Source organism: Ovis aries, chromosome 22 (genome assembly GCF_016772045.2).
Source record: "Ovis aries strain OAR_USU_Benz2616 breed Rambouillet chromosome 22, ARS-UI_Ramb_v3.0, whole genome shotgun sequence".
In the NCBI taxonomy this organism is placed as follows: domain Eukaryota; kingdom Metazoa; phylum Chordata; class Mammalia; order Artiodactyla; family Bovidae; genus Ovis; species Ovis aries.
The window spans coordinates 23,145,934-23,156,074 of record NC_056075.1 but is presented as its reverse complement, the minus strand read 5'-3'; the positions used below and the strand labels follow the sequence as shown (position 1 = coordinate 23,156,074).

The 10,141-nt window shown below is 52.2% G+C and overlaps 1 protein-coding gene across 1 annotated transcript; it reads left to right on the top strand.

Moving 5' to 3' along the window:
* The first annotated feature begins 716 nt into the window (after window positions 1–716).
* Window positions 717–7,207, top strand: CYP17 (steroid 17-alpha-hydroxylase/17,20 lyase). The gene is made up of 8 exons (XM_012102863.4): window positions 717–1,064; window positions 3,144–3,282; window positions 3,483–3,712; window positions 4,493–4,579; window positions 4,968–5,183; window positions 5,498–5,667; window positions 6,160–6,260; window positions 6,771–7,207. Exons 1-8 carry the CDS (start codon window positions 768–770, stop codon window positions 7,055–7,057), a joined length of 1,527 nt encoding a protein of 508 aa, XP_011958253.2. The 5' UTR covers window positions 717–767; the 3' UTR covers window positions 7,058–7,207.
* Window positions 7,208–10,141: the final 2,934 nt, after the last annotated feature.

Below are 10,141 nucleotides of genomic sequence, written 5' to 3'. Positions count from 1 at the left end.
CTGATGAATGAACAAACAAAAGGTGGTATACCCGCTTAACAGTATGCTGTTCAGTCACAAAAAGGTTATGAAAACAGTTTTGGAAGTAGACAGTGGTGATGGCTGTACAACACTGTGAAGCATATTCAATGCAACTGATTTGTACACTCAAATGGTAAACTTCATGCTAAACCTTTTAAGCCATATAGCTAGAGAGCGGTTAAGCTAGAATTTGAGCCTAAACCCATATGACAATAGGGGCCCTGCTCTAATGCAAGGGTTTCACTCCCCCTGGCAAAAGCAGCAAACTAGGAATAAAGAGAACTGCTTCAAGCCATCATTATCTGTGTGCCTTTATATAAACCTGACCCTGGGAGGCCTCACTTTCCTCAGCTGATAAAATAGGATAGCTGTCTGTTGTTTATGATTTCATAGTACAGAGAGTCCCGAGCCGTGATTCCTGACCCAGATATCATTTGCTTCTAGCCCACTCTGGAGACGTTGATGGACAGGGAGCAAGGGACAGGGACTAGCTGTCTGTGCCCTTACCTAGCCCCTCCCTTAGGGGTGTGCCCTGGTGTGGAGCCAGCTCTTGAAACAAGCCTTCTCTCCCTTCCCCATTCTGGAAGACAACTCCTGGCTGTGCTGCAGGATAAACTTCCACAAGGCGAGCAATAACATAAAGTCAAGGAGAAGGTCAGGGGAGCCCTTAAAAAGGCCTTCTTGCACCCTAAGGTGGGTGAAGCCACTCCACAGCTCTTTGTCCTGCCTGCTGCCACCCGGACACAATGTGGGTGCTCTTGGCTGTCTTTCTGCTCACCCTCGCCTATTTATTTTGGCCCAAGACCAAGCACTCTGGTGCCAAGTACCCCAGGAGCCTCCCATCCCTGCCCCTGGTGGGCAGCCTGCCGTTCCTCCCCAGACGTGGCCAGCAACACGAGAACTTCTTCAAGCTGCAGGAAAAATATGGCCCCATCTATTCCTTTCGTTTGGGTTCCAAGACTACTGTGATGATTGGACACCACCAGTTGGCCAGGGAGGTGCTTCTCAAGAAGGGCAAGGAATTCTCTGGGCGTCCCAAAGTGGTAAGTAATGCCTCTCATCCCTCCCCTCACCAGCCCCTGAGCATGTCGAGCTCTTCAGCCAAGGCCATGCCTGCAATGCCCCTTCTAGTTCCAGCAACCTGTGATTCTTCCAATAACAGACTGGTGGGGTTATGGGTGGGGAGTGACCCCTCAGACCTCACCCAGGCTCTAAACTAGGCAGGAAGAAGTAAAGGAAGACTTTATTTTCTGGCTTTTTCTGGAGATGGGACAGGGTGGGGGTAGTGGCTTGAGGGGGTCAGGGAAAAAGCTGAAAAAGTGAAAGTGTGAGCCGCTCGGTCTTGACCGCCTCTTTGTGACCCCATGGACTAGCCCACCACACTCCTCGCTCCAGGCAAGCATACTAGGGTGGGTTGCCATTTCCTACTCTGGGCAATCCTCCTGACCCAGGAATCAAACCCAGGTCTCGCCCGTTGCGGAGAAGTTCTTTACCATCTCAGCCACTTGGGAAGCCCAAGAGTCTAGCTCTCTGAGCCTGAAATCTGAGCTCTCATATGATTCACTGAAAGAGTGTATGTAAAGCATTTAGGCCAGTGCTGGAAGTTCTCAATAACTAGCCTTGATGAACAGAGCTCACATGGAAAACGGGTTAGTGATTCCTGTCCTCCACAAAAAGTTGTGAGGGGGAAGTACCCTGATTCTTGGAGGGCTGGGATCACTATTTTCTTGGAGCTTCCTGGAGCTGTTCCAGCCCTAGGGAGCTGACCTATGCAAGCACTTTCAAGGAGGACGCTGAAGATTCAACCTGTCGAGCTTTCTGTTTGCTCCTGGGGGCAGAAGGCAGTGGGAGCTAGTCATCCAGCAACACTGCCAGCCTCTGACACAGCACCTGGCTGCAGGGTACTCCCCTGAATGTCCTGGGCAAGGCCCCCTGGCTGCTTATCTTTGATCAGACCAAGGCTTGACTCTTCTTTGCTTGGGCCAGTCGGCCTGGTCTGTGGGCCAACTACCCTCTCCCATCTCTGCAGGGCTTCTCTCCAGGGCAAAGAGGAAGGAGGCGGCTAGTCTGATGGGGCCTGCAGATCCGGGGATAGAAGAGGGGAGGTCTGGGGGGACCTGTATAGTTTTGGGGGTCCTCTGGGCAGAAGCAGCTTGGCCCAAGTCCCGGCCGGGTGGACAAGACATGTGCCTCTCCCGATGTGGCCCTGTAGTGCGTACACGGCTGGCAATGGAAGTGTCACGCGAGTGTATGTTCCTCAGTTCTTTGTCTCATCACAACAAAGATTTGCCGGGATGGACATTAAAGCCCTCGGCGCGTCACAGCTCTCGGGTCTTGGACAAACCGTGTTATAGCTCTTAGGCAAATCAGTGTTATAGCTCTATTTTATTTAGAAGATAGCAGGAGAATCCATCCTTGAAGTGTGAGGGCATGCCAACCCAAAGACTTGAAGAGAAGAGAGTGGAGGAGTCCATGGGGGAGGGAGAGAGAGGGAGAGGGAGTGAGAGAGGGAGAGAGAGAGAAAGAGTGCACGCACACGGGAAAGAGAGAGAGTGCTCTGGCTCTTCCTTTTATATGTTTTTGCCTTCCCCTGGGCCTGCCCCAGGCAAATTGGGCTTAGCAGGAGTGCTGTTTGTTCTACTGAAGTCTTCACTCTGGTCCTCGGACATACCTTTGCCCTTCCTTGTTTTTTAGCCACCACCATTTTGGACTCCTTTTCCCAATTCTACCTACCTAACAGAAGGGAGAACTAAAGGGGGCTCAGCTGCTGTGCCTTTAGCAGCCCCCATCCCCAGAGGACCCAGGGAAGGGCAGGGGCCTGGTGTGTCCTCAGTCTCTGCTCCTACAAGTTTAGAGAGTCCATCCCATCACAGCTGCCTCACCCTGTCATTGATCTGAACAATCTAACTCAGGGTTCTTTCTTTCGCCTTACTCTGTCTCTCTGTTGGAGCTGGGAGTGTCAGGCCATAGGTTCTGTCCTACCAAGGCCTTGCAGTCAGGGTGGAGTGAAGCAGGGAGCTCTACAAGGAGGCTGATGACAGGTACCAGCCTCTTTGCCCTCAGTGAGGGCAGGTGGATGGTGCCTGAGTCCTTTGTCCTATGTCCTTTCCTGCTTTCCAAAGGCCACTCTAGACATCCTGTCAGACAACCAAAAGGGCATTGCCTTTGCCGACCATGGTGCCCACTGGCAGCTGCATCGGAAGCTGGTACTGAATGCCTTTGCCCTGTTCAAGGATGGCAACCTGAAGTTAGAGAAGATCAGTGAGTGCCTGGCTGGCCCTGGGCTCAAGGAGCCTGCAGAGGGTTGGGGAAGGGGAGGGTTCTGGGTGCCTCCATTCCACATTTTCTTGGCTACCACTGCCATCTGCTGGACATCTGCTGTCTTAGATTCAGATGGAACTGGTCGAGATGGGGGTGAAGGGATGGCTCAGTTCCTCCCTCACATCCCCCTCTCTGCTCAGTTAATCAGGAAGCCAACGTGCTGTGTGATTTCCTGGCTACCCAGCATGGACAGTCCATAGATCTGTCCGAGCCTCTCTCTCTGGCGGTCACCAACATAATCAGCTTTATCTGCTTCAACTTCTCCTTCAAGAATGAGGATCCTGCCCTGAAGGCCATACAAAATGTCAATGATGGCATCCTGGAGGTTCTGAGCAAGGAAGTTCTGTTAGACATATTCCCTGCGCTGAAGGTGAGGATGGGGCCAGGCCCTACGGGCAGACCTCAGCACACCCTGACAGTATCCCCAGTTCTTTCCTCTTACAGTTCACTCCAGACCCACATTTTTTCCTGACTACCTCAATTACTGTGACCTCTGCCTCCTCTGACTCTTCAAAATCTTGCTGCTTCTCTACAGAAATAGGTTTAGCTTTTACACTGTGCCCTGTGATACTCATGGTAATGCTGGTGGTGGGGTTTAGTCACTCAGTCGTGTCTGACTTTGGCGACCCCACGAACTGTTACCCACCTGACTCCGCTGTCCATGGGATTTCCCAGGCAAGAACACTGGAGTGGGTTGCCACTTCCCTCTACAGGGCACCTTCCCAACCTAGGGATTGAACCCACGTCTCCTGCATTGCAGGCAGAGACTTTACCCACTGAGCAACTGGGAAATGCCATGTGCCAGTACCAAAGTTCCACATTCATGAATCACGCATTCCTTTTGGAAGTGGGCTTTATTATCCCCATGCAGATGAAAATACAGGCTTCAAAAAGTTAAGGAACTTAATCACGCCTTGAGACTCATGTCTGTGTTACTACTGAGTAAAGTCTCAGTCATTGCTAGATGTTCGATTGAAGGGGGAAGGGGAAGTGGAGGTGACTCCTTTCTCCCTTGTTTGGAATTGTCCTGGTTGTCACTGATGCTCCCATTCCGGGTCCCTCTCCTGCTTTCCATTCTGGCTGAAGGTTGGGATCAGGGTGGGAACTCACCAGGGACGGCCAGGGAGAATCTAACATTTCTACTTTGCAGATTTTCCCCAGCAAAGCCATGGAAAAGATGAAGGGTTGTGTTGAAACGCGAAATGAATTGCTGAGTGAAATCCTTGAAAAATGTCAGGTAGGTGATGAAGCAGAAGAGATGACGAGTTAGGTGGAAAGTGGCAGGAGAGCAGGGTAGGGTCCGTTTTGGACAGTGTAGCAGCTCCAGCACCTAGCAGAGAGCCTGCCATGTAGTAGGTGCTCAATAAAACCTGACTTAACTAGTAAATAGGAGTAGAGACATGAGGAACTGAAGAGGACGCTGAAGGGTCCCGTCCACCCCGCAAATTTAAAGAGGGCCCAGTGTTTTCTCCACTCCCACAAGCTCATGGGTCCTGACGAGCCTCCCTCCACTCCCTCATTCCCAAGTGGGAGAAGCCTTTGTGTCTACAGTCTGGGTGAGAGTATGGCAGGGGTTGCAGATGGGGCTCCTTCCTCTTCATCGTCTCCCAATCTCACCCAACCAGGAGAACTTCACCAGCGACTCCATCACTAACTTGCTGCACATACTGATGCAAGCCAAGGTGAATGCAGACAATAACAACACTGGCCCAGAGCAGGATTCAAAGCTGCTTTCAAACAGACACATGCTCGCTACCATAGCGGACATCTTCGGGGCTGGTGTGGAGACCACCACCTCTGTGATAAAGTGGATCGTGGCCTACCTGCTACACCATCCTTCGGTGAGTTTCTCTCCACCCAAGCCTTCCCAAGCACTCTTGACCCCAGGCGCTCTCACTTCTGCTCCAGAGGAAGGGAGAGTCAGTACCTCGGGATTTCTTTGCAGGATGCCTGGGCTGAAGCACCCTTTGCCCAAGCAGTGGTTGGCTCTCGTCCTTCGGTGGAGCTGCCCCATCTTCTGCAAGCAAAGCCGGGGCTGTAGAGCCACCACTGGGAAGGGTCTTGCCCTTTTGGGTGTGACAGTAGGATTCTTCTAAGCCCTCGCTTCTCCTGGGCTGATACACCCTGGTAACATCCACCCTGTTCTGGCCCTCAGTTGAAGAAGAGGATCCAGGATAGCATTGACCAGAATATAGGTTTCAATCGCACCCCAACCATCAGTGACCGGAACCGCCTTGTCCTGCTGGAGGCGACCATCCGAGAGGTGCTCCGAATCCGGCCTGTGGCCCCTATGCTGATCCCCCACAAGGCTATCATTGACTCCAGGTGTGCCTTCCCTCCCAGGAACGTCCAACCCACCTGCACCCTCCCCCAGCATCTGACTCTTCCAGCTGGCTGGTCAACCTACAGTCAACCACTGACAACCGATCATCCTACCCATGACCCTACTGACCAGTGTGTCTTCTACCCACTGACACTCACTCACCCATCGACCTGACCTCCCTCAGAAGCTGCCTGCCACCTGGGAGACATGTGCTCCTACCCAATCCAAAACACACACGCAGCAGCTCAATATGCACACCCACAGGCCCTAACAGACACACAAGTGTTGATCCCAAGTGCTAGTCAGGAAGAGAGGGCTGGATTCACATTCAATCTGGCAGAAGCTGAGGAGAAGATGCAGGAGTGGGCATGAGGGAGTGGCATGAGGGAGCAAAGGACTCTTTTCCCCAGGGTAGGGACCACGGAGACTTGGGGCAGAGCAGGTGGGGAAGGACAATACTCCAGACCCTCTTTTCCTCTCCCTCTCTGGGGCAGCATTGGCGACCTTACCATTGACAAGGGCACAGACGTTGTGGTCAACCTGTGGGCACTGCATCACAATGAGGAGTGGCAGCAGCCCGACCTGTTCATGCCCGGTGAGTCCCTGTTCTGTCCTGCCCCCTGGCCACACAGCGCCCTCTGTGCCCACCTCTCCAGCATTGCTTCCCTTCTGCCAAGCTTCCTACTAGAAGACTCCTGACTCCCACTACATGGACCTGTTGACACCCCTAGCCTACCCGACACTTACCCACATTCTTCACAGCTGGGTTTCCCACTCTCCTTCCACCAACTGCAAGCTCCTCTTCTAAGAAGGCCCATAGGCATACGTCTCCTGTGAAGTCAGCCCCCTCTCCTGTTGGATGGTGCCATTTTCATCTGTTTAATACATCTTTTCATCCTTTCTGAATATTCCATCTTCTCTGTGTGATTAAGGGCTACCTGAGAGCAGGGCATTTATCTCTCCTAAGATTGCCGCCCCCCCAAATAAGGCTGTCCACCTTCCCAGACTGGGGCTCCCCAGGCAGGGCCTTGTCCTTCCCTAGTCCTCTACTGACCCTGGCCTGGCCCCTGGCTGATGCCTCTCCATGGCCTCCCCGTTTCCACAGAGCGCTTCTTGGACCCCACGGGGACACAACTCATCTCGCCATCGTTAAGCTACTTGCCCTTTGGAGCCGGACCCCGCTCCTGTGTAGGTGAGATGCTAGCCCGCCAGGAGCTCTTCCTCTTCATGTCCCGGCTGCTGCAGAGGTTCAACCTGGAGATCCCGGATGATGGGAAGCTACCCTCTCTGGAGGGCAATCCCAGTCTCGTCTTGCAGATCAAACCTTTCAAGGTGAAGATCGAGGTGCGCCAGGCCTGGAAGGAAGCCCAGGCTGAGGGTAGCACCTCATGACTCCACCCTATGTGACTCCCACCCCACACAATTAGAGGAGCTCCCCCACCCTCTCCCACCATTCCTTCTTCCTCCCCGCCCTGTCTGCCTTCTTTCCCAGCCTGTAGCCCTGGTAGTGATGTGCATAAAACAGGTCTTTCTCCAAAGGTCCTTGAGCAGCTCCTTCGTTTGTTCACTTGTTTCTTTCAACAAGTATTTTACTGAACACCTACTACGTGCCGCTCACTCACTGTCTCTGGACCCTCAGGCTACTTGGCTTCATGAAACTTAAAATTCTAATGAGGACTGACAAATGAACATTTCAGAGACTCATAAGTGCTTTGGAGTCAATTTGGAGTCAATTATATTCAGTGCTGATGATGTAAGGGGAATGGCCAAGGTGGTGAAGGCTGCTGTGAATGAAACGGTGGGGGAGGCATGAAGACTGGGGGGAGGAGCCCCCTGCTGAGAGAGCAACAGGGAAGAGGTTCTCAAGGTAGGAGAGGCCATGCCGCAGTCTACAGCCTCTGCTCGGGCCAATGAGGGGAGGAATGGTCCCTGATGAAGTCAGACTGCAGGCAGGGCCAGGTCCCATGGAATGTTTCTAAGTGGGAGGAAGGAGTTTCAGTTTCTAGTCCAGATATGAGAGGAAGTCATAGGAGGGTTTATACATTTAGGTGGAAATATCTGATTCATATTTTTAAAAAATCATCCAAGTGGAAACTGGTCTGCAGAGAGATGAGAGTGGGGCTGGGGGAGGAGGTTGTGCTGGCCCCTGAGAGCAAAACGATGGTGGCTTACACCCTGGGGATGGCAGTGGAGATGGCAAGAAGTAGTGGGATTGAGTTTACACTTTGAAAGTAGAGCAGCAGGTCATGTTGGCTTTGATCCAGTGATTGCTGTGTGTACCTCAAAGGTTTGTCTTTGGGAGAGGTGTCTGTAATCCACAAACTCAACCCAGCACTACCCCTCCCTCTTGTCTTGTTCCCCAAAGACTGGCAGGTCTCCTTTTCCTTCTTCTCTACTGGAGTAACCACGACCAGGGAAGGGCTTCCACAGCAGCCTTCTGCTGAAGCACTGAGGCTCTGTCCCCACTCCCCACCCCCAAACCCCAGGACGTCTATAAATGCCTTACTAGAAAACAGAACTTTCTTCAGACCTTAAAACCAGCATCTTTAAACCTTGGCCGCTCGCCAGTCTGCAAGCAAACGATGTCCTGAGATGCCCTGGGAGAAACTGGCCCTTGCTCTTTAGCCTAGACAGAGGCCCCAACCACAGCTCCCTGGCGCCAGCCAGACCAGGGTCAGATCATCAGTGACCCAATCCTTCTGACTGGAGAAGGGCTCTGGACCGGCTGGCAGGGCAAGCCTGAGACCCTCCTGGCCAAGTTCCAGACAGATGAAATCAAGGGAGCCCCACAAGGAGGGAGGGTCGTTTTCCATCACAGCAGCATCTTCTTCCTTCAAAGAGCTTTGCTAATCCAGGGGTACCTGACTCCTGGCCCCCAACTCAGTCCTAGCCTTCCCTGGCCCATGACCCTGAGGCCTTACTAAAGAGCCCAGAGGAGTCAGTGGGCAGCTGTGGCTGACTCAGCCCCGAGCACAGGCAGCCGAGAGAGATGACACCACCCGTGAGCTTATGAGAATGGGGTTAAACTGGAGATGGCCCCCTCCTTCTCCCGGGTCCCTTGACCCCATCGGCTGGTTGCTGATCCAGAGCTGAGCAACCCTCGGCTCAGAAAGTGGAGAGAGGCCCAGCTGGAGGAGGGAAGTGCTCCAATCTGCTCTGACTCTGAAAGGAACAGGTGAACAACATCCCCTTTAGAAGAGGTGGGTAAGTGTAACTGGGATGGAATCAACCACTCCCCAGCTAGATTCAGACCATTGACTGGCCGTGAAATGAGAGGTGAAGAGGAGAAACCTGAGGGCCGGGGGGGGCAGGCATGTGGGGCGATGACGTGCCCTAAGGGCAAGAACCCAGAATATTTCAGTGATGTGGAATGAGGAGCCAGCACGCTCTCCCCACAGGTCTTCTGCATCTGTGCAGAAGGGCTTGGCTGTCTGGCTGGGGAGAGAGAGTACAGAGTTGAGTGTCCTTTCAGGAAGTGACCTCTGACACCTGCCCAAACTGCCCTTCCCCTGCCTAGAAGGCCTTTTCCCAGCAACCTAAATCTTTTCAGTGCTCAGCTTCTGTTCCTTGGTGTGGAATCGCATGTGCATCTGAGCACCTGCCTGGGCTGCAAATGGGTGTGGAGACCTCCAGCGACACTGTCTGCCCCAGCATCTCTGGAATTCAAGACTGAGCCCTCTTGTGTTCTTTTGGCTGAATGACAACCTGACAAGCAGAAGGTCAGACACACAAGAGAAATGAGTCAGATGCTCTACATCACTCAGCTAATTGGTCTGGTGATTAAAGAAGGAAATCCAGATCTTTGGCAAAGCTCGAAGTTCTTCATCAAGACCCTACAGCCACCTTTTCAGCCTCAGACTGCCCTTAACCAGGATAGTGGTGTGATGGCAAATAAACATTAAACAACACAAGTTACTTGGTGCTGGTGAGAGGAAACAGCCCTGATTTGCAGTGTTCCGCCGATCACGGTGGTATGAACATTTCCATTGTGACCAATTTCAAGCCATCAATATAATGTCACACAGGAGCTGGGGAAGAGACTCACAGTAGCATAACATACTATTTGCCATTATATTACACAGTTGATACCATTATACAGTATTCCCACCCTACCTCAAGGGCGCAGATAATAGCAATATAGCAAAATAATTAGGAAATGATCAGTTTTGTATATTTATTACCTTTGTTTTACATATAATTTACTCAATTGCAAGCTTATATAAGTTTTCTGATTAAATAGCTCATAAACTCCTGAAAATTTAATGATCAGTTTTTAGGAATTGTTAAGAGCTAGCCTTCGCAGGAGAAACAGGTTGTCCCTGTCCTTCAGAAGAGTGGTTCCCCAAAGTCCCTGTTCTGTGGGGAGGAGAAGAGCCCCTCGCTGGTGACCTAGCTGTGGGGTGTGGGTGAGTGAGTGTGTGAATGTTCTGGTCGGCCTCTGATGGCCACTAAACATGCAGCATATAAAGAGCCCTC